We start from the raw sequence: 24,450 nt of genomic DNA, 5'->3' as shown, positions 1-24,450 counted from the left end.
ATCACTTGTTTTTAAACCTTTCACACTTCCCTTTTGGGGGGAAACAATTTATAATTTGCTTTGAAATTTTTCTTTTCCCTTTTTTGTTCTTCCTGTGTTTCCAGCTTCCTGAATTACTCTTTATCTGTGCAATTTGTGTGATACTAAAAATGGCAATGTGTGCATGTATTGTTCTTAATAGCTGGGGAAAGTTCTGGAAAAGGGGGATAATTGAGCAACATGTTAGGGTGAAGGAGTTGAGAGAAGTTACTTTAGCTTCTTGAAGCCTTCCCATGTTGACTTCACACCAGCTGTGCAAATGAAACCTTAAAAAAGTGCCTTATTTTGATTAAATTGGACAAGTCAAAAGTAGCTAGGGTTTTTAATAGATTAATAAGCTGCGTTTTGAACTTGAGTTACTAAGCATGCCCAATTTGAAGAGCTTTTGACTTGGAAATTACTGTGCAGGAACGGCTAAGTGAATTTATCAGCTCCAGATCTGTGAGATTTGGTCAGGTAGCTGCTTTCTGGGAGAAGTATCTTACAGGTGTAACGTTAATAGTTAACTGTATTCTTCAAGTTCCCTTGTGTTTTGCGTATTGATGCATCTGCATTGTTGATGGTAACCCCTGCAGAGTTTCTTTAACTCTCCAAAGGGGTAGATTTGTGACTGAGGGAATGCTTTAGAAGATTGTTAGCCAAATAATCCATCACATGGACAACTGCAGACTGTAAGGATTTGCTCGTGGTAGTATATGACTTTATTTAAAGAGGCTGAAAACATGGTAATAATTCATTTGCCTTTCTACGGTAACTCTTTGAAGCATTCTTACTTGAATTTTTAAGCAACTGTCAAAGTGGTATGGCTTTCTACCTTAAAGTATTTTTCATTAAACTGCAATTTTGTAAACCAAAAATCCTTCGTAGATGTTAGTCACCTTAAAAATCAGAGTTCTTTGGCCAGTTGTTTAACAAGACCAATTGAGTTTCAGATTTTTAAAATTGCATGGAAGAAACTTTCACCTAAAGTCAGTCTTGAGCTTCCTTACTTCTGATGCCATATTTCTCTATCTAATCGTAAGGTTCCTTAATCCTTTTTAAAGGATATAAAATAAGTCAGTGTTTACGGCTTTCACTGCAGACAACAGTACTGTACTGTACAGAGTCCAGTACTGTGTTCCCAGCACACAAAAAAGCAATCAGATGCTGCACTCAAATCATGAACAATTAGCCTGACCAGCCTGCCTGCTTGCTTCTTACCTCTCAGTGCTCTGCACTTGCCAGTTCTGAGCCAATGGACCTTATTTAATCATGTATCCCATATGGAGGCTGTAGAAATCAGGCCATTTCATTTGCTCTAGACCAAAAATGGCCTTCTGTAGCTTGATCGCCTGTGGCCAGTACGCTGAATTACACAGCACCAGATGAAAGACCTTCCTGCTCCGTCACAGAGGTTGGAGCAAGTATGAATGGAACGAGTGATGTTTCAGTTCAGTGATATAATATCATAAAACTTTATGTGAAGTATAGGAAGGGAAGCTGTCCATTCAAGTTTACTTCTTGAGATTGCTGAAGTGAAGCAAAATTGTAAGCAAAAGCTTTTAGTAGTTGCTTCCAGGTATAGCTATTTTAATTTTCCCAATTTCAAGTTCCACAGTAAAGCTTGTGTGTGTGAAAGGTGCTAGACAGTGTTAGCTAGTGCCTAAAGTAACTAGCCTGCTAACATCACTTAAGGACAAATACTCTGAATCTCAAACAGCTTGAAATTTGCTCTTTTATTATAATGATTGTTTATAGAAATTCTGGGGAAGAAAAATCTTATGGCTGGTGTTCTAATGACTTCTGTCTTAAGAAATAGACGCTGTTCTTTCCTTGCTACACAACTTGGGTGTCCCCAGGTTTTGTAAGCTGGGTTTTGAGAGCTCCTGAAAACAAAACAAAAAAAACTTTAGCAGGAAGCTACAGTTAATATATCCTCAAAAGTACTAAACCTCTTTAAAAACTTGTGTTATTCTGGTGTGATACTGTACTATCTGTCAACAGCACTATCGTCAAGTTAGGATTGATGATGAAGGTACAAATGCTAAAAATGCTCTAACAACATATGGTTTTCTTTATAGAAAGTGGAGCAGTTCCAAAAAAGAAGGATCCCTTAACACACACAAGTAATTCCCTTCCACGTTCAAAAACTGTTGCAAAAACTGGATCCACGAGCCTTTCAGGTCACCACAGAACACCTAGCTACAGTGGGATATCAACTGCTGCTGTGTCTAGACCAGCAGCAAACCCTACAACTTCAACTCACAAGGTATGGTGACAATAGATAGAGCAATATATATGGGGGAAGTAGATGTAAAATCAAGAAAAAAAACTGCATTTATTGCCTTTGTGGCAGCATTGTAGTGGTGTGATAGCAACAAGATCTTAAGGAAAAACAAATGACAAAAATCACCACATAAACTAAAACCCTGAATTTTTGGACAAGCCTCTTGGACTAGGCTGCACAGTGGATTTTAGAAATCAGGGGTATTGGGTGGCCAGATGGGCAAGTATAGTTGAGTTGTAATGACAGTAGAAGTGTTAATACTTTGTTTTGAAAATCGAATGCGAAGCTGAGGAAAACTAAGCTGGGATAAAAATAAATGTTACTCTCAGTACATAGAAGATGGAGGGGAAGGAGGAAGGAATCTCTTGGTCCAGAACTATAGACTTTTTCCCCACATGTTCCTTCTCCAAAACATGCATGCCTAGGTTGTACTGCAACCATATAGAAAAGTAAATTTTATTTAAATTATGGTTGAAATTCAAAAGTAAATTCTGTACTAGTAAGAGAAAAATGCTTTAGTTCTTTTTTTTAGTTCCCTATTTGTTTCCTTTTCCTCCTTATTTTCCCACCCTGTCCTACCCCTACAGTAACGTAGAACAAAGAGTAGAATGTGCAGACAAGAACATAAATGTGGTTACATGTTATTGTTTCTATAACATGATGGCTTTTAAGTGGCCTGCTGTCAAAGTATTGCAGCAGTAGAAATTCTTGTTTGTAGATATTTAGCATCTGAAACAGTATGCTTAAAAAGTATTTGGTTGGGTTTTTTTCATTTTTCTCCCCCCAAGGCTGTTCCTAAAAATAGCAGAGCAAATAAGCCTTCTACTCCTACCACTGCTGCTCGAAAAAAGAAAGATATGAAGATATTTAGAAATGTGGACAGTAATCTTGCCAATCTTATCCTGAATGAAATTGTTGATAGGTAAGTCTGAAGATCAGTAGTCTTTTCAGAGCAGAAAGCCAGTTTTTCATTCAACAAAATCTTGGTGCTCTTGAAATGAAAAATTGTCCTTCTTGTTTGTTTTTGTTGGTTTTTGTTTTGGTTTGTTACCTTGTAAAGTGAATGAAAATTAACATATGAAATGCTTCTCTTTTTAAATGCATAGCAGTATAAGTTGTAGATTTCCTCAGAACAGTTCTTTATAAATTGTCAAATACATTAAATTAGTCAGCTGCAGCTGAAAAAGAGTATCTCATTGTTAGACTAATTAGTATTCCATTTCTTTGTTAGTGGGCCAGCTGTCAAATTTGATGATATCGCAGGGCAGGATCTGGCTAAACAAGCCTTGCAAGAAATTGTTATCCTTCCTTCTCTTAGACCTGAGGTAAGCAACTTGGTATTGTTATCACTCTGGCAGAATCAATGAAATTTATTGTTTTAACACACAAAGTGGTGATTCCGTTACACTATCTTTGCTGGTTATGATTGTTATCTATAGTCAGTGTAGGAGAAAGTGACTGAGGCAGCGGCTTCAACACCCACTGCTCCAAACAAACAAACAACAACAAACAAAAAAAACACCCTGAAAACTGGTGAAGCTGACTGTTCCAGATAACTATACCTGTTATGTGGAAATAGCTGTGTGTGGAAATGTAGAGGACGAAGCCCAGAATTGGAAGAGGGAAACATAGGAGATTGCATAGGTAACTTACGTCATGACATTATCTGATTTGGAAAATATTAATTTTTTATTGTGGTCAGTTCTCTGGATATTCTGAACAGCCTATTCATAGCAGGAAAGGACGCAAGCAAGTATAGCAGTGAACAAGTATATTGAGGAATACAACATCTGAGGGCAGATTTGCTTTTTACTTGGCTGAGTGGAAATTAGTTATTTAGGCTTTTGATTAATTTACTGTAGGTGGTACCCCAATTACTTTGACTACTGGGATTGAGGTCTGGCCTATATTGCATTGGAATTCTGAGCTTTTTTTGTGTGAAGTTAGTGATTTTCTATAGTTGCTGCACTTGCTAGAAACTCTTGCAGAGAGTGCATGCAGTGCTTTACTGCAGTGCTGATTATTCAAGTGAAATTGCCGTTTGTTCTTTGTTTGTTTCTGGGGACTCTTCTGTGACATTGGCTGGTGACTGGAGTTGCTCTCTGGTCTTCCTGTTTCCTGTAATACAGTTTCTGGATTTGAAGTGTGGTGGGGAAGAAACATAAAGCTGGCATTGCATCAGAGGAATACCAGACCTGTGGGAAAAAAGCTTTGGCATTAAATATGCATGCTCAGGTGTTCCCACACAGAAGGCAAATGTCATAATACCGTCTCTGTTATTACAGTGCTTTAGTATGTAAAGTTGGTTGTCCAGTAATGCCGGTACAATGAGCTGGGTGGGAAGGACTTTGAAATGTGAGCCTTGGAATCGTTATGACTCTTTCAATAATAGTTGACGTTTTCAGTAAGATCTTTTCCATAATACTGTAGTTAGCAGGGGATCTGATGTTGGTGTAGGTTGAGATATAACAAGGACAGAGAATCCTATGAATTCTTAAACTTTATTCCCTGGAGGAAAAAAGGCTTTTTTCTTCTTGTAAGTAAATATGGTAAATGTGGCAACTATAGGGGGGTTATTTAATCAACTAAATAGTACTTTAGTTTTAACCTCAACATTCTCGTTGAAACAAACCGATTAACAGTATTTTTGTGGGAGAGCAAAAGTTGAGGTGAATGAAAACACTGGCTAGAGATGTGATGGCAACCATTTCAGCGATAAGATGCCAATAAAACAGTAGCAATTAGTTCAGACCATATTTAATGTTAGTCTATTAATAAAAACTTTAAAAGCTTGGTGTGTCTCAGTGATAAATAGCAGTTGTAGCTTAACTGTATAAGATAAAGGTGAGAGAGTTTTAAATTTGGTCTGGAATACCTGAAAAGGGTAGAACTCTGAAAGAACAATTCCTAATAAAAAGAGTGAGGCAGGGGGTGCATGTAGTGGCGTGCAGCATGGAAAGCAGAAATACGGAGTCATCCAGATGAAAGCGCTCAATAAATTGGTGGTGCAGGTGGTATGTATTAGTTATCCAGCGTGTTCCTACGCCCTGTTTTTAGGGATCAAGCATAACAAGCGATGCTGTTTATAATGAAATAATAGAGAAAATCCATGTTGGTTGGCCATGTTATAGAAACACTACATTGTTAGTGGAACCATTTCTGATGTTGGATAATGAGGAAAGGAGTGTCTGTTGCCAGTGGACTTCAGACATGGTGTATATATAAGTGCCTTTGTACTGTCCGTTCTCGTTGTTTGTTGGAATTATTGGAAGCTAGAATGGAGGAGTGAGTGTGAGGCCAAAAATGGAACTCTGAAACCCTTGAAAGTGGTAAAACAGGCTACAGAAATAACCAGAAGAGATGCATTGTGTGAGAAAGTGTGTAATTGCTTTCTGTGATGGTAGGTATGATAGGTGCAATTTTGTAGCGTAGGAAAGATTAATCCAGTGCAAAGTGGGAGCGAGGAGATTATCAGTGGAATTTGGAGGGAGTAGGTGGTGGTGAAGTAATATTTTAAATACCTTCAGGTTAAGGCGTTGAGTCTTCAAGTTCTTCATTAAAAAAATAAAAAAAAAGATGAAGTGGTTCTTCTATATGGAGTTAATAGGAACGTGGCTTTTACCCTCCTACTACACAACTGCACATGCACACTGCCTCACATTTTTACATGGAATTTGTTGCTTTAACTTGACAGGCTGGTCTTGAGGAATATATTACTGCCTTTTAAGCTCCTTTCACAGTGTGTCCGTGCACAGAATGATCATGGTGTAACTTAACTGTTGTGTGAGAAATGATAGGTACCTGCATTAGGGCAAGTTAGTAATAAAATGTAGAAATTATCTAAAAATCCATACAGCTGTAGAACTGTTGCTATTGTTGCCAGTGTAAGCCATTCCTTAATCTTTAGTCACTTTCTTATAAAGGTATATCAGCATTTCTTAGTGTCATCCCCCACCCAAGATTGGATGCAACAATCATCACTGTTGTTAAAGCAGAATTGTGATTCTAGGATTTAAGCTAATTGGAGACTGTTAATGTTGGTAAGGCTTAGAAACAGATTTTAGGATTTCCTTTGGTATTTAATAAAACTCAGATTTTTTTCACAGTTTTACAAAAAATGTATTAAAAATTATCGTCATGAGTTCTCCATGTAGTGATCTAGCCAAGTGTGTATATATTTATGGTAAGTTTCTAGCACTTCAGCTCTTCCAAGGTAATTTATGATGATGTATTTTTCAAGTTATTTACAGGACTTAGAGCTCCTGCACGTGGATTGTTGCTGTTTGGCCCACCAGGAAATGGGAAGACAATGTTGGTGAGAAAACTTTACTGCATGCATGAATTGGTGGGCTTAAAATGTAACCGTGTGGGGTGGCTTTTAGTTTTCCTGCACTTACGTTTTTCCAAGTAACCTTTATGCTGCATAATTTTGAACTACTCTTAAAGTAGCATCTTTTATGGAAGAAGTTAGATAAATTGTGTTTTAACTGGGAAGCTTGTTGGTGTTACATCTGTACATTGCACTGTGAATGCTGTTAGAACTTCTAGTGGAGCTCTTCGAACTGTGTGTGTGGAAGAAATGTAACGTCTAAATTTCATTTTCAGAGAGAATGAAAGTAACATGGTTAATTGTTTGTATAAAGCAGCACTTAAAAATAGCCTGCTCTCCACTAAAACATAGTAGAAATGTGAGTATTTTTTGGAACTGGGGAGAGAGCACGGTAGCAAGAAAGGAGTTGTCTGCCTTCCACACCGCTGCGTGAAAAATGCAAGTGCTGGAGAACTGCCTGGCTCCTTCTTGTTTTACAGCCTGATGTGCAGGGTTGAGGGAGCTGGAGTGAAATGGCTGTGCAGCAGCCAGGGAACATTGTGTGTCCTGGTGCAGCTGAGCTGGGCGCATCCTCCCACATCACATGGCGAGCTGCAGCTGCACGCTGCCTTTGCTGAAGCTGGATCAGCTCTGAAGCACATGAGCAGGAATGCTGAGCGGCTCACTTAGGCTCTTCTGTTAGGTTTACCTATTGGAACACAATTGCTAATAAGTTCAAAACAAACAATCAAAACCTACCACCCTCACCCCACCCCTGCCAAAAAATCCCTGTATAACCAGGGAATCATAACTTTTTAAGTATGGTGAAGCTGTCAGGGAAAAAGGTAATGCATTCTGGCTGAACTGATTCTTTTTCCTAGCTTTCCTCTGAAAGCAGTTTCTGTATAGATGGGATGATGAGAAAAAAAAAATAAGGTGGCTTAATTCAACTGCTACCCTAAATTACCACCCTAAATGAGTTAAAACTGTTTTCAGTGCCTTCTCACGATACACTGAAAGAAGCTGGAGACTGATATTCTTCAGTAAGCACGTTGTAGTTGGCTGTGGAGATGATGTGATTAGAGAAGTGTAAGGGAGTCTGGAAAATTCTATAGTGGTTCAGCTGCTTATCTATTCCTATTTGTAAGTGGCCTGTACAGAAGTTCTGTGAAGCACCTACAACGTATTCCCTCTGAAGGAACAGGGGTTTTCAAATCACTATTAAGAATATCAGTGAGAGCTACAGAGGTATCTTCAATTTGATGTTTTAAAAAGTACTTTTTTTATGTCCTAGGCCAAAGCGGTTGCTGCAGAATCCAATGCCACTTTCTTCAATATAAGTGCAGCAAGCCTAACTTCAAAATATGTAAGTAACGTCTGTAAATTATATTCATCTGAAAACACGTGCTATAGTTGGGGCTTAAGAAGGCCAGGACTTCTGACAAGTCTTTGATGAACTGGCTGCCTATAGTGAATATACAGTCTTTAGAGAAATGACTTTTAGAGAAATGACGAGAAGGACCTGGGAGTACTGGTTGATAGTCAGCTGAATATGAGCCAGCAGTGTGCTCAGGTGGCCAAGAAGGCCAACAGCATCCTGGCCTGTATAAGAAGCAGCGTGGCCAGCAGGTCTAGGGAGGTGATTGTGCCCCTGTACTCGGCTCTGGTGAGGCCGCACCTCGAGTACTGTGTTCAGTTTTGGGCCCCTCGCTACAGGAAGGACATGGACGTGCTCGAGAGAGTCCAGAGAAGGGCGACCAAGCTGGTGAGGGGTCTGGAGAACAAGTCTTACGAGGAGCGGCTGAGGGAGCTGGGCTTGTTCAGCCTGGAGAAGAGGAGGCTCAGGGGCGACCTTATCGCTCTCTACAGTTACCTGAAAGGAGGCTGTAGAGAGGTGGGGGTTGGTCTGTTCTCCTACGTGCCTGGTGACAGGACGAGGGGGAATGGGCGAAAGTTGCACCAGGGGAGTTTTAGGTTGGATATTAGGAAGAACTTCTTTACCGAAAGGGTTATTAAGCATTGGAATGGGCTGCCCAGGGAGGTGGTGGAGTCACCATCCCTGGAGGTCTTTAAGAGACGTTTAGATGTTGAGCTTAGGGATATGGTTTAGTGGAGTACTTAGTGTTAGGTCAGAGGTTGGACTCGATGATCTTGAGGTCTCTTCCAACCTAGAAATCTGTGATACTGCGATACTGTGATACTGTGACTTGTGAAGTAAAAATAGTGGTTTGTGCTTGTGATAACTCAGTGTCAAAGGCTTTTTTTTGCAGTTCAGGATAATACTGGCTGTGATATGGAGGAGTGGATGTTGTTTTTTTTCTTCTCTTTTAAGAAAATAAAGGTCCAAGGTCTCTCAGGATTTAGGTACGAAAACCGCTTGATGTCCCAATTGGAATCATAAGTGAAGTTGTAATATTTAAGACCAAAAAAAAAGTGTATATAACATAACACTCAGCTACTGGTAATCTAGCTGAGCATGTACCAATGGGTTAAGTGTGTTTGTTTTGTTAGCATTTTTTTCTGGAAGTCCTCGTGTTAGGGGTCTTGTAATAAATGCTTTATAAACTCCTTCCAAAAAACAGTTTATTGTTGTTTCAGGTGGGTGAAGGCGAGAAACTGGTGCGTGCCCTATTTGCAGTGGCAAGAGAACTTCAGCCTTCTATAATTTTTATTGGTAAGACCTTAAATGCTGTTGACCTTTGTGTACTTTCTTAAACATTTTGATGACTTAAGTTTGAATTACCAGGTAAACTACTTGGGGTAATTCTGCAGTGTAAAGGAAATGTCTCGGTTATGATCTGCTGGCTAATCAGTTCCAATAGAACATGTTAGATTGCTACTATTTTAGTGCTGATAGGGAAAAAATAGCATCAAAAACACACAGCCTTTACTACCTTTACAGAACAAGATCATTTTAATGTTAAACGTCAAACATAAAAATAGGCTTTGCTTGTCCTGAGTTACAGTTTATTATCCAGTAGGATTTTTTTATCTGATCTGTGGTTTATATTGCATATTTCAATGACAACACATAGCGGCATGGTAAATCTAGTCAGAAAATCAGACAAGCTTTTAATGTCTGCTTATATATTAGAGATAGAAGATGTCTGTCTCCTACAGAAAAAAAGATTTGATCTTTCTTGCTGGAGCCCTATATTAGTAAAAGAACTTAAAGAGCTATGGAGATTTCAGTGTTGTATGCATAACTAAGATGTATTTCTTCTGTTGTTTTTTTAGATGAAGTTGATAGCCTTCTGTGTGAAAGACGAGAAGGTGAACATGATGCCAGTAGGCGTCTAAAAACAGAATTTTTAATAGAATTCGATGGCGTAAGTATCTAGTCCTAGCTATTGCTTGATTTAGCAGAATTGGCTGACATAGTAGATGCCAGTACAGGTTGCAGATAAAGCACACACCCTTGGTTGGCAAGCTTTTTTTTTTTGCTGTTAATTTTTTGCCTGCGTACTACAATGTTCTGGGAAATTTAGTCTGAGTTGAAAGGTAGTAGACAGTAATCTGGAGCTGAAATAATGGGTTGAACAGAGAAAAGAGAAGAAAGGATAACAAATGGCAATAATAAAGGAGCTTTGAGAGCAAATGATTTTACAGAGCAAGAAGGACACTTGGGAGCGTTAGGCAGAGGTGAATCTTTGTCTGCAATGGCATGCTTCTTTTTGGCAAATAAAAGAGAATTAAATGAGTTTTAAGTAGTATCCTTTTCTTTCTTAAGTTTCGTAAATGTGCACTTTGTTAAGGGGTAAGGTGAGACTTAAGGGACGATGATTTCAGACAGACTAGTTCAGATCAATGGTATACACAATTTTTTAATAAATTTTTAAATAAATTTTTAGTTTTTAATTAGTATGACCTTAAAATACTCTTTATGTAAAAGCCAAGTTAACTGCCTTTAAAAACAAACAGTAAAATCCCATCAGTGCACTGAATGCGTAACAAGTCTCTATATGATGTGAACTGAAAGCTGTCTTGCCTTTCTATGTTCCATAGGTGCAGTCTTCCGGAGAGGACAGAATACTTGTGATGGGAGCAACAAACAGGCCACAGGAGCTTGATGATGCTGTTCTCAGGTATCAAAATGTCTGTTCTCTTCTTTGAGTACGATCATATGATGCTTATTTATGAACAGCAGGTTTTGATGTTTAGTGTCCTGGTTGTTTTAAGTTTTGGACTAATTAGGCAAAATTGTTTGGCAAAAGAAAATTATTTACCTTCTCAAAGAGGTGCTTGCCTCTTCTCTTTTGGGATACATCTGCAAACGTATGGCAGTCTTGCTGTTGTCTAACGCAGCAGTGTCTGTTGAGACCAAGTCGGCATTTTCTAACTCTCTTGTGTCTTACATACTGCTTCTTTTATTTTTGGAACTTAATGCCAGGCTGAAGGAAGAAATTTGATGAATGAAATCTAGTATTTCTTACGTGCAAATATTGGACTTCTGATATCACTTGTGGTTGAAGATCTTGCTGTAGATTTGCCTTAGGACTTTTTTTTGCTGCAAATTCTCATATTTGCTTCTCTCTTCATTCTTGATTGAGGAAAATAGGCATTGCACCACTGTCTGAACAAATGAATTGTATTTTTAATAATTCAAAAGACCTCCTGTGAGGAGATGCTTCATTTTTTTGCCAGTAGTCAGTGATATATTTACCTTTAGATTGTTTTCTCTTTGGAAGGAGTTTCATGACTTCAAGAAGAGTAAGGTGACACCAGCAGCTCATGCATGTTATTTGTTTGTTTTAATTTGTAGTTCCACTCTCTAGAATTAGATTATGTAAGTGAAATTGACATATCTATCAAACCAAATGCTAGATCTGTATGCACCACAAAACTATAAAAGTGTATGTATTTATATATGTCTTTTTTCCTAGACGATTCACTAAACGGGTATATGTATCTTTACCAAATGAGGAAGTAAGTATTGGTTTCCATGTATTTTCTTCAATTTTAGATCAATTGTATTTGAAAGAAAAACAAAACAAACCCCAAAAAAGCATTTTGTAGATTATCCTTAACTTGCCCTAATGGATGATTATGCTTTTTTTTTTTTATTTAGCTTCTGACCCAGCTTGGCCATATACACTGTGTTTTAATTCTGGCAACTACGTTAATCAGTTGCGTTTTCCTACCCTTGCTATTAGCAAATCTGGTAGTATCCTACTTAGCTAGTGCGGTGTTGCCTTACATACAGACAGGCATTGACAAGTCTGAAATATGGCATGCAGGAGCAGGTTTGGTTGGCTAGAGAACAGTGTTCACTGCAAAAGATGAAAGTAGCTTTATTAATATTTTTTAGTCGAACAGCAATTTAGGGCTTTTGAGGATTAAAACATTATTATTATTTAGTGCCTTTTTAGAGCAAGCATGACCCTTGTTCTCATTATTAGCAAATCCCTATCTCTTCTGGAGAGAATCCCTATCTCCCTCTGGAGAGATTATCGTGTAGAGTCTAATCCACAAAAGCTCTATAGGCAAGTTTAAACCAGTGAAGCGCAAAAGCTAACCTGACAAACACGTAGTTTTGTTGTTGCAATTTTGTGTACCATGAAAATCAGTTTTACATATGATAAATCTATCTTTTTCGTTTTTTCTTCAGACAAGGTTGATTTTGCTAAGAAATCTTCTAAGCAAGCAAGGAAGTCCACTGACCCAAAAAGAGTTGGCACAACTAGCTAGGTAATAATTTTGTAACTATACTAAATGAATACTTACCTACTAAATTGGTTCAGACTGCTTTATTCATTCCAAATGTAACTGATGTTGATCATCCAAAAGTGATAAAACTTACTGTCAATGCATTAGATGTATTTTAGGAAGATTTCAGGCTGTAGGAAATTGTTTTCCTATACACTTATATACGTGTGTGCTTGTTTTTTCCCTGCACTACCTGGCTAGGCTTCTGTTGTTGAAACATGCTCATCTGCACTTCCCTTTCTGTGGAGATGAGAGGGAGATGCTTCTCTCCACTAATCCCCCAGGCAGTCCAGCTCTCCTCCATGATGGAAAAAGGCAATACCGGTTTTGCATTGCTTATGCATTTCAAAAGCAGCTTTTCTTTGGTTGTCTGTTGCTGGGTTTATTAAAGATATTACCAACATAACAAAGCAAGCACTGGATAATTTTAGGTTCTTTTCAATTTCATATATGGTTGGAAAAATGCAAGTTAAATGCCTTTCCTATGACAAAGCTAAGTGTTTTGTTTTGTTTTTCATCATTAAGGTTGACACAGCAGTGTTGTTCTCCGTCTTCAGAAGTAAATGTAATGGGTGTGAAGGAAGCTAGACTAAAAGTACCTAAAGTGCCTTGGGCAGGAGGGAGTAAAAACTGAGTGTGAGTAGCCAAATATTCAAGTGGATGTACTTCAGTCTCTGTTTCTGTTTGTGGTAATACACAGGAGGCGAGTACACTCTTGGGTGTGGCATTGTCAGCCTCTTAATAATGTTACAGAAACTTGGCGTATAATCCACCTGAATAAGTGCTCTGTAATTCAAGGATGCTACCTCAGGCCATACTTAGGCTGCAGTGATAACTAGCTGGAGGAAGAAGGCAGTGATTTGTATTCTAACTGCAAACTTACGCACCAAATTACAAATGCAACTTAAGTACACTTCTTTTGGAAGTATTTAGACAGAAGACAAAAGTTGAGGGCCTTGTGTGTTCCATCTGTCATCTTTTTTTTCCACTTCAGAAGAAACTGAAATTTAACCTCCTTTATGATTCTGTGAACTTCCTTCTCTCCTCTGCAATTCTTTGTAAACTGTAACATTCAGTTATCTCCAGAGGACTCTTCTATGAAGTTTATCATAGAATATCCCAGTTTGGAAGAGACTCACGAGGGTCATTAAGTCCAAATTCTGACCTCACACAGGACCCCCTAAGGGTTAACCCAAATGTGAGTGCTGTCCAAACACTTCCTGAACTCCATCAGGCTCAGTGCTGTGACCACGGCCCTGGGGAGCCTGTCCCAGTGCCCGACCCCCCTCTGGGTGCAGAACCTTTCCCTAACACCCAGCCTGACCCTCCCCTGTCCCAGCCCCATGCCGTTCCCTCGGGTCCTGTCGCTGTCCCCAGAGAGCAGAGCTCAGCGCCTGCCCCTCCGCTCCCCTCGTGAGGGAGCTGCAGGCCGCCATGAGGCCTCCCCTCGGCCTGCTCTGCTCTGGGCTGAGCAAACCAAGGGAACTCACTCATTCCTCAAATATCTTCCCCTCCAGACCCTTCACCATCTTTTTGGTGCCCTTTGGGCACATTCTAATTTCTTTATATCCTCATGTTGTGGAGCCCAAAACTGTGCACAGTACTCTAGGTGAGGCCGCACCAATGCAGAGTATAGTGGGACAATCACTTCTGTTGACTGGCTGGCTATACTGTGCTTATGCCCCAGGATACAGCTGGCCCTTTTGTCTTCAAGGGCACGCTGTTGATTTATATTAAATTTACCATCAACAAAAAACGCTGGGTCCCTTCCTGCAGGCCTGCACTCCACTTGTCCCCCAGCCTATACATACATCTAGGATTGCATCATCCCAGATGCAGAATCCAGGATTTGCTGGATTTTGTTAAAATTGTTATGCTCTAATTTAGGATGATGTCTCTATAAGGCCTTCTGACCCTCAAGGGAATCAAGGGCTCCTCCTAATTTAGTATTGTCTGCAGACTTATTTAGTGCATGCTCAATTCCCGTGCCCAGGAGTTATTGACTGAATAGTCCAAGTTACTGATTTTAAAAAATAAAAATTGTGAACTGGCCCTGAAATTGAGCCCCAGGGAACCCCACTAGTGACTGGCCATCAACCTGATGGTACCACGTTTACTATAACTCTTGGAGCCCCACCTGTTGGCCAAGTTTTTGCCCATTGCGTCATGTAGTTGTATAGCTGTGTAACAGATGTTTTGTCCAGAAGGATACTGTGAGAGACTATCAAAAACTTGCTTGCTAAAACCCACCCAAACCCTATTCGCTGCTTTTCCTTCCACCCCTAGGTGGGTAACCGTCATAAAAGGATATTAAGTTAGGCTTGACTTTCCTTTAAGGAACCCATGTTGGTTTTGACCTCTTGGAATAGCCAGTCACTGCTATAAATTGTGTGGTTTTTTCATTTTATTTTTTTTCTTTAGGTAACCCTTACTTCTTTTCACCTATATTAGCAGTATTTCTGGCTTCTCAGTTCAGTGGAGGGCTTTAATCTTTGAAGTATTTAAGGCTTCAACGTGGGAATCAGTTGACGAGTTAGACTTAAGCTGTGAGAGAGACCTGTTTTCCTCGGTGTATACTGTAGGAGGCAGTTTTGGTTCTCTACTAAGATGCAGACTGCCAATTCTGAGAATTGCTTGCCAAGTACATTGAGAATATAGTCTATCTCTTGCTGAGTATTCAACACTGGAAAAAGATCTTCCACCAGAAATAATGCTGTTTGTACTGTAGCTTGCTAAGCAACAAGGTGCTGCCTTTAAGACTTGTAGTTACTCTGCTGAATTAATAGAATGTTTTCTTCTCTGACATCTACTAGTCAGCTCCTGCTGTTGCTTTCCATAAAAGGCATATTGTGAAATATCACTTTCAAACCCAAACACTGCTTTTACCCTTTGTATGGCTCCAGTGTCAACCAGAAGTTTTATTCAGAAAACCGGTCACCTGATCAAATCATAATAAATGTGTGGTATTGGATTCTCGTGGTATTGATTTACAGGACAGTTAATTTTTGGTTTTACACTCATCTGCAGCAAATCACGACAAACTGGTGGTAGGACATTCTTGTAACAGAAGTAGTAACATACTGGAGGTTAGTTTTCATCTGCACATCGAAGTTGGTTGCTCTTTTTGTTTTCCTTAACATATCATGCAGGACTTGAATATCTGTACCTAAATTTAATCTAGAAAAGACTTTTAAATATAGATCACCTAAGTTAAATGCGCTTGTGGTTTATTAAACTTGCAAAACCAACATTTAAATAGTATTTTTTTTCTGATTAAGTAACATCTTAACCATGTGTAATTAAAATGTTTAAGCATTGAAAGCATTTTTTTTCCTTTCCCCCTACTTTTTGCTTTTACAAAGAATGACAGATGGATACTCTGGAAGTGATTTAACTGCATTAGCAAAGGATGCAGCGCTGGGTCCTATCCGAGGTAAGCTGCATGGCTTTATATTTAGGCTTTGCAAAAACTCAATGCCCTTGAAGACTTGGAAAATGTTTATTTAGAGTGGCTGGATTAACAATGTGTGCATTAAGGTACGCGGGCTTTACTTTGCTGGCAAATCACTTCACATGCAAGTCCATTTTGAGAAGAGACCGCATGATGTTTCTTCCACCTGTTCCTGGTTTCCAAATAAAACATTTTTTAAATGGTTTTGATGTCAACCTTGGCAATCCCACTTACATCTTTTTTTCTTATGCCCTCGGAGCAAAAGATGTGCTGTAATATGTTGATACCATAACAATATTTCAAGTAGAAAACTCTAGAATGGTGAAGGATGCTAGAATGATTAGAACGCCCCCAACCCCTGTACTGTATATGGCAAGATGTAATCTTATGTGCCCTGCCTGATTTTATTTCTATATGCTTGGCTAATGGTAGTTTTCTGTTTCCTGAGAATTATGCATGTTTTGGGGTTGGAGAGGGTTGTAGATTCCAGGAATAAAATGGTGGAGGGCAGCTGTTATATTTGGATGGTGTTCCCTGTACTTTCTGAGGAAGGAGGTAGTTCTGCCCAACACCCTGTACTGTATCTGCAATGAATCAGTGTGGGAGCAGTCTGGGTAGGAGTTGATAAATGGGGAGGAAGAAGAAGAGAAATGTCACATACATTTCTGTACAGGAGGGTATGTTGAGACAGGGAGGTATAATTCTTAGCTGTGTTTTTTTTCAGGTTAAACTACTTTTATGACGCTTTAGCGCTCAGAAGTGATGAGTTTTCCTATGAAACTGAATAGTCTTTCTTTATTTTTACAGAATTAAAACCAGAACAGGTGAAGAACATGTCTGCCAGTGAGGTATGCTATTCCAGCAGTTCTGTTTTCCCTTTTGAATGGAACGTACGCTCAGCAGGAATTTGTCATGTAGTCAAATAGTGATTGAGAAGAAAACTGTGCTCAGATATCCGAGGCTCTTTGCATAGTTTTGGTTATCACACTTAGGAGTACGTCTTTCTGATAATAGACCTCTGCTATTCGTAGTTTCAGGTGACTGTCCTATCTTTCCCTCATACTGAATTGCAACTTCATGTTACCTATCAGATGATGTCAGAGGCCTGGCTTTCGTTTTCTTGGTGTTAATCCCCCAAAACCTTCCCAGAAGTATTAGGTCAAATTATTATTTTTTTCCATCTTTACATAATACAAATCATCTTAGGAAGAACCTCTGAATGGTTTTAAAACAGATCTGTTTTTATCTATAAACATAAAGAAAAAAGAAGAAATTAGTCCTCTATATAAAATTTTCTTCTCAAAATGTATGTGGAAACCACAGTTATGTAGGGAAAACTATGAAAAACTTTATTTCCTTGTTGCTTTCTATGTTTAGCCTTAGAGCATGGCTAAGGCTACAAAGAGATGAAAGGATTTGTTCCAGGAAGAGAACATCTATAGTCTCTTTTTTGTGAATGCAAGTTTCCCTCCTATAGTTTGGAAACTCCAGTCCCAACAAAACCTGGAGGATCTTCACCAGTTGTAATGTTAATACTCGTTTAATGATGAGACTGCTCTTCCATGCACTCTGCTCATCTCCCATCGTGTCTGGGCATAGCTTTATATGGGGGCAATGTCTGCTCACAGTCATGTTCTCAGCAAACTGAAAGGCATGTGTTGTATCAAAGAGGGTGAGATAAGCAGGTTTACTTGGCTGACCACGTACTGTGGTCTGAATACAGTTGTGGTAACAGGGAAACCTTCGGTCCTTTTCTCTCCTGGTCTGCAGAGCTTTGCCACAAACACTTTAAAAAGTCCCACATCCAACTACTCTTCTCTCAGTCCTGTGCCCTAATAGGCACTGACTTGCACCACCTAGTGGAATAGGAAGTAGTAACACAGCCTCATAGGCTATTAAGTTAACAGTCAGACATGACTACCAAATGTTACAATAAAACATTAAATGCTGATAATCTTAATTTACAAGAGACTCGTGCGTCAGATCAGATGAAGCATCCCTAGAACATTCTTTGTTAAAAGTGAATGCTGAATTACTTCTTGAATAAACTGAAGGGCATAAACCACTTGTGATCTGGAGGTCTTTCACTTTTCTTTTAGATGAGAAATATCAAATTATCAGATTTCACCGAGTCGTTGAAGAAGATAAAGCGCAGTTTGAGCCCTCAGACCCTGGAAGCATATATTCGCTGGAACAAGGACTTTGGAGATACCACAGTGTGAAACACTACTTGCTGTGAAACAAAGTGCTGCCTGAGGAGCAATTGGTACAGGCTACTGGAAAGCAAACAGTTTACAGGACTTTACAGATCTTTAAGTATCTGCATTAAAACTTGAGAGTAAGAAGAAATTATACAATGTGAAATGTGTTCATCAAAGCCTCCTTACCATTTAGTGAGGATTTACACACTGTAAGTAAGAGCACAATAGGACTTCGGATAAGATTCCTAGCAATCTGATCATAGTTTGAACAATAATATATGTATTTTGTTTCAGCTAGAGGGCTCTGATGATATTTATCATTGGATGACCTTTTCCTCATGTTCTGTGTGTTATCTTTGTTTTTAATTTTGCCTTGACACATTAATGTCTGGCTTTCTTCCTGACAACTACTAATTTATGGTTGGATTTTTGTAAAGTTCGGCTGTTTTTGACTTTTTTTTACCCTTAATGTGCCAAATAAAACAATTTCCCTATGCAAAGAGGAAGAACAGCACTGGGAGATTAAGATTATTAAAATGTAAAATGCAGCTGGTCTGTTATTATTTGTCTTTTTGTTTAGTTGTAATGTGACTGCATTGTTCACAGAACAGTTTTAAAAAAGACCTTTGATAGCAGAACAGCAAAAAAGCCTATAAAACCAGTTCAAACTGTTTTAAAAAAAAAAAGACTAAATAAAAATTAGACTAAGACATTCATTTACTGGCAGTATTTTCTCTTAACGCATTTTGTAATGCTTCCATTGGTAGAATGTTAGCTTACGCTTATGGTGTACGACTTGAAGCCCAGCTGATGTCTGAGAGAGTAAGTGATGCTAATTGTCAAGTTTCAGAAACAATGTGTTTCTACTTTGTATTTTGGTCTGGTCTGGTAATGATAATTGAAAGTAAAATTTCCATTGTGATAATTTTTTTAATCTACACATGTAAGCATTAAAACACAAGGCTACATGTTTAATACACGGCACACATTAATGTTTTTATAGCTTTCATATGCTTTGGATTATGTATTAAAGTATGAAACACTCGACTGATCTGCTTTTTTAAAAGAAACTGCATCTTTGTACAAATACTTGGTTTTTTATTATATAAATGACAAGCTTTTAGGAAAACACAAGTGATAGCCTTTAAATAGTGTAATAAAGGAAAACATCCTTGCCTTTACTTCTAAAGGCCTGACATCTTGTTTACAAATTCTGCATCAATTAAACACTGAGATGTTTGTAAGGCAGAATACTAGTTCCTTGTTAGAACAGTTTTAAAATTAAAAAAAAAAAAAAGACAACTCTCCAAACTTAGTGATGTTACAAAGTTGCATATTGTTTACAGTTGTTTTAACTAAATTGATTTATTTATTTTGTTTGCTCTTGATCTTAACAGGAAATTTTGTTCTTAGCTTTTCCTTATTTTTTTATTGGTAGGAGTAAGTCTTAAATATTTCTGGGACTACTCATCTGAAAAATTGACTATATATAATATATTTTATATATGTGAAAAAGACATAGCTGATGCAGTGCAAATATAGTAATACCAGCAGAGGACTCGGTGCTTACTGCGTGGTATTAGGTACAAAATAGCAGAAGCTGTATAAAACTTCTGAGACACACACATGCAATATGTTTGGGATTCTGTTTTTTGAACCAGAGATGCTTTTAACTTATTTGTTTTTAATGTAAGAGAAGATTGTGCTACACTAGTATGCCTTTTGAAATAGTCTAACCAAACCAATTCTAGCCTTCTAAGGGTGTGACTCTATAAAATGTATGTCTGGTGTAAATGGAATGTGATTTCTGTTCCCCTGATTCACCTTCCTGGAGAAGTAAGAAATGTTAAAAGATTTCAGTTTCTCAGATCTCATGTCTTGGTTGCTTTGCCTTAGTTCTGCCTTCAGTAGAGTATCTTTGTCTGAGATTCCTGGCTGATTTTATATGTATTTGTCATAGACTTCGTAGTGCTAAATACAAATACTATTTTATTACCACCTGCCAAAAAGCTAAGCAAGGTCCCTAGTCTTCCCATTGATATAGTTTGTAAATTTTCATTGAGATCCTTTGCAAATGAGAACATTTAACACCAGAAGTGTTACCTTCAGTGTTCTTAAATATTCATTATCAAACTCAATTTTCCTTCATTTAATTTTGAGGAATATACTGGTATTGATTTCAAATATGTGTGTTGGCATGTGATAGGTACCTGAAGAGTAGGGGCGGAACTTCCCATCTGCTAAAACACTAGCAGCATGCAGCAGGAAGGGTCGTAAGTCTGAGCTGCTACCTCAGAACGAAAAAAGACCGGCCCTTTTGCTCATTTGTATGACCAGATCAGGTCAGGAGTGTCTGTGTGATGTCGTTACTGCTTTTTGGTACCTATCCTGCCCCGATTGTTTCCTGCATAATGGCTGAACCTGAAGCTCTATGAATGACTTCTGTAACGCAGTAATAAGAACTTAATCTTGTTCTGCACCATCAATTTGCCCCACAGCTTGTCCATGGCCAAGTGCCATTTGGTTCATGAATCGCATGTACACTATTTTCTGAATAGTGTCTTTTAATAATAATTCTGTTCCCCTCAAGGTGTTACATCACATTTTCTGGTTTCTTGTGCTACATATACTAATTCCCAGCACAGTGATTTTCATCTGCATTTTAGATTAACCGTGTATAAAGGATCTAAAAACAAAAAGCAAAAAAATCCACAAATCAATGGTATTTTTATATAGAACTTCACAACCATATTTGCCATAAAATCAGATTATGTTCTAATACAGAATTTCGAATTAGCATAGGATTAGCAGGACAGCAGCTTGGATGTTTTTAACCTTTATAAAGGGTAGGATTGCATTAACTCTCTAAACTATATATTTTTTTTTTTATTTTCCTGAACCTGCCCATTGCTAATGAATGAGTGACTTGACCTACTTCTTTGAGATGATTAGGAAGCAGCTTGTCTGGCCCTCTGTATGTGTTTTACTGAAGTTTAACAGTTACTGACTGGAGGGAAAGGGGGGAAAAAAAAAAGTAGAACAAGCCCCTTGTTTTTTGGCAACCTTGCTTACACCTCTTTGCCTGTTATTAAGCAGGAAATGCCTGTCTTGTCCTTCTGTCTGTTGGCAACAGTGTCTGCTAAGGCAGCAGGTTACTGCTTCTGGTGGCAAAACAGTAGGGGGGGGGAATTAAGCACTGTATGTATGCTCTTCCTTAAAATGAGAGTATCTCGTGTTATGATGTCCCATTTATTAATGTTGACTCTTGTGGAGAGTACATGAAACTTGTACTGGTTCTCTTCATGTGGCTAAGAAAATAGTATGGAACATTAAATATAAGCTGAAACCTTAAACTAGGATATTTATGAACATAGTCTCTTCTGTTCTTTCTTAGATTTATGGAGTTCAGTACATTAGGAAGAGGTTTCAGGGCAGAATGCCCATCTCTGACTACTTCAGAAAGTCAGTCACTAATATAGTTTTGTTGAATATGGCCCTGCAAATTGCTTTATGTAGATAACAGATGTGATGGCAACACTTGAAAACTGAGAAGAATGGAATCTCTGAATGGAGAAGGAAGTGCTTGTCACTGCACTAATTAGAGGCACTTGCTGATTTCACTGTTAGACTCTCTTGAATGTGATTAAAATGATGGTTTTTATGCATATGACTTCCTGTGACAATTAAACTTACCTTCTGGTGTAGAATAAGTTTTTGTTGTTGTTTTTGTTGTTCTTGTTTTTTTTTTTTTTTTTTCCAATCTAAACAAGCAGGTTTTAGCACCGGTTGGCACTGCTACAGAGTACGTTTTGTGAAATTTCAGTACAAGGCACCACTGGGAATACTGAAGCCAGATAAGTTGCCAAATTTAACTGAAATATCTGTTCTGCAACTGATATGGAAAGCACCATTCTACTTAGGACTTGCTTAATCATCTGTGGTGAAACTTTGTGCCCTAGATTCTTCTACTGCTTTCCTACCCAAGCCAGGGATAACGCGTAGTTGTGCCTAAGATAAGTTTAGCTTTTCTAATGCTTTAGTGATGCTTCTGCATGTGGCAGCTCCAGGAGATGGCAAGCACAGGCACTATTGTAGGTTACAGACCTTCATTCACTCATTCTGTAGCAGTCTTAGGCTCCTATATTTTTAGTATTGGGGTCCTCTACCAGCTATCAGAAATAGAATGAAATGTAACAGGCAGGTAGTGCATGCAAGAAGTTACCTTGGTCATGGTGCTAATTAGAGGCAGTTGCTGATTTCACTGTTAGATTCTCCTGAGCTGCTGTTCGGTGTTGAAGGATGTTGCTTCATCTACTTGAATTTCTATGCTTGGAATAACTGTTGGTCATCCTAAGAGATGACCAGTAGATTTTTTTCCCCCCTTTAAAGACTGTAACTACTGTTCAACAGGACGTGGAAGTAAACCGTAGCTTCCAGCAAAGACAGGATCATCTAAAGTAAAAGGAAATGTTTATTACGTTCTTACTCCTTCTCTTGTAAATTAACCGTTTCGGTGAAAACTGTGTAATTTGTCAATAACTACCTCCTGAGTTCAGCAATAATTGGCAAGGTAGGCACTCTTCCGAGGGTTTAAAAAAAGGGTTAAACCCTCTGGGTCAAATCAGAATGCTTCAGTTTCTTCTTTTGATTTTCAAATTCTTGACATGATATCTGGTGATCAGTTGTAAGATTTTTTGTCTTCATAAGAAGCACTTTTAAAAGTCCTGTTTCGGAGGAGTGGCTTTGAGAAAAGAAGATCAACATTGTTTGTAGATGGTTAATACAGGTATATTCTTTTAGGATGCTAAAGGTGTAGCCTCTCAGATCTGCAGGATGTTTATTATTTTCTGCCGTTAGAATTGGAAAATACTTTATCTAATACTTGAATACCTATCAAAGGCACTGGGAACACAGAAACTTCTTGCCACAATTCATTTTTTTTATTCATGTAAAAGGCTAGTTAGTGTTTTTCAGGAATCTTGATTAATCAGACAAAAACCAAGGTGGAGACAAAACAACTACCCCCATTAAATACCATTGATGGACTCCAGTTTGGGATGGGGTTAACTCTTGTATTTTGTTGTTTTGAAGGACTTTTGCTTCAGAGTGTTCCTTTAAGAATGTTTTTGGAAATGTTAAACACCATTTTATTAATAAGTGATGTAAAAAAGCATGATGAGCAGTCACATAGCCTTAGCTTCACAATAAAATGTTGCATTTATCCTGTTCTTACTGTTTTCTTGTCTGTTTATCAGATAAATGTCCAAAACTAAGAGCCTTTTCATTAAACCTGAAGCCTATTAAATTACTGCTGTTTTTTTAAAAAATAAGGTGTTGTGTACCAGATGATGGAGCACTAAATACATCAATACCTCACTTAGTTTCTAAAGAATGTAAGTCAATTTTAAAATTGCTTACAAGTGCTACCTCTTAAATCTGTTGAGACTGAACACATGCTTCTCTTAGTCTTGCTAAATCAGAGTGGAAAACAGAAGCTTTCACATCAAAAGTAGTAATTTTGTGTGTATGTTACAGATATTCAGATAGACTTTCCTTCTTTTAGAGAAGATGCTAAAGTAAACGTAGTGAAGAACCACGAGGCTTAAACCAATATCCCTGTGGTTGCTACATTTGGATCTATGTGGATTATAGACTCGGTAGCATACCCTGATCTGAATGAAGTTCGCTAGACTCCGTAGAAGATAAATCTCGCATTACAGCCAAGCTCGTGTGAGACAGGAGTCCATGCCTATCATCGGATGCAGGTATATTTCAGATGGACATCTCTTTATGTATTTTAACGCCTTAGGGTTGCCAGAAACTGTTTTTCGTTTTTCTCCACTCCTGCTATATTTCTGGAAATTTCCAAATAGTTGAATTTCCAAATAGTTTACAGACTAGTGAAATCCAGCCTCTTTCCTACAAGGGGTGCACATTACTCAGGGACAGATAAGAGTTACACAACCTCCTCTAAGTCAGTTTTCTTTGTGTAATCATAACAGAGAAGATCTAATGTGGTGGTGAAGGCAGAAAGATAGAACCGAACTAAAATCCATCCACCACAGCCTGTGTAAGTGATTTATTGCAGGTGCTGTGGTGGGGCAAGAGGAAAAGAAGTTGGGAATTTCAGAAGGCTGCGAACATAATGAGCAAAGTATGTTGTTTTCACCAAATACTTTTTTTTTCAAAATATATATTGTAAGCACAATATGTTTTAATGTAACTTTTTTCTAATTTCATTTTAGTAGTTTGTAAAAGGCCTCGACCTTGTCTCATTGTAAGATAGCGTTGAGGGCTGTTGGGTGCAAATTAGTAGTGTCAGCTGTGCTGTAAACTGCGGTGTTTCTTCTGTGTATTGTCTAAGGGCACTTTTTGCTTATTCTGGAGACAAATACCCTACAACGTTACTAAAACCATCTGGTCACGCGTTTCTAATGAAGTAACCACCACCTTTGCCCTCAGGGAGCGCCCCGTACAT

The 24,450-nt window shown here is 38.4% G+C and overlaps 1 protein-coding gene across 6 annotated transcripts in view; it reads left to right on the top strand.

Moving 5' to 3' along the window:
• Positions 1-21,682, top strand: part of SPAST (spastin) — a 37,176-nt gene extending 15,494 nt beyond the window's left edge. For all 6 annotated transcript variants that reach the window (XM_048052094.2, XM_048052093.2, XM_048052096.2 and 3 more), the window contains 13 exons: positions 2,100-2,287; positions 3,094-3,227; positions 3,537-3,630; positions 6,546-6,620; positions 7,909-7,980; positions 9,213-9,288; positions 9,852-9,943; positions 10,620-10,699; positions 11,498-11,540; positions 12,223-12,302; positions 15,683-15,753; positions 16,579-16,619; positions 17,871-21,682. In XM_048052094.2, coding sequence (XP_047908051.2) covers positions 2,100-2,287; positions 3,094-3,227; positions 3,537-3,630; positions 6,546-6,620; positions 7,909-7,980; positions 9,213-9,288; positions 9,852-9,943; positions 10,620-10,699; positions 11,498-11,540; positions 12,223-12,302; positions 15,683-15,753; positions 16,579-16,619; positions 17,871-17,993 — 1,169 coding nt within the window. In that variant the 3' untranslated portion in view covers positions 17,994-21,682. The remainder of the gene's footprint in view (positions 1-2,099; positions 2,288-3,093; positions 3,228-3,536; positions 3,631-6,545; positions 6,621-7,908; positions 7,981-9,212; positions 9,289-9,851; positions 9,944-10,619; positions 10,700-11,497; positions 11,541-12,222; positions 12,303-15,682; positions 15,754-16,578; positions 16,620-17,870) is intronic.
• The last annotated feature ends 2,768 nt before the right edge of the window (positions 21,683-24,450 follow it).

This window comes from Anser cygnoides, chromosome 3 (genome assembly GCF_040182565.1).
Source record: "Anser cygnoides isolate HZ-2024a breed goose chromosome 3, Taihu_goose_T2T_genome, whole genome shotgun sequence".
Taxonomy (NCBI): Eukaryota; Metazoa; Chordata; class Aves; order Anseriformes; family Anatidae; genus Anser; species Anser cygnoides.
This window is presented reverse-complemented; position numbering and strand designations above follow the sequence as displayed.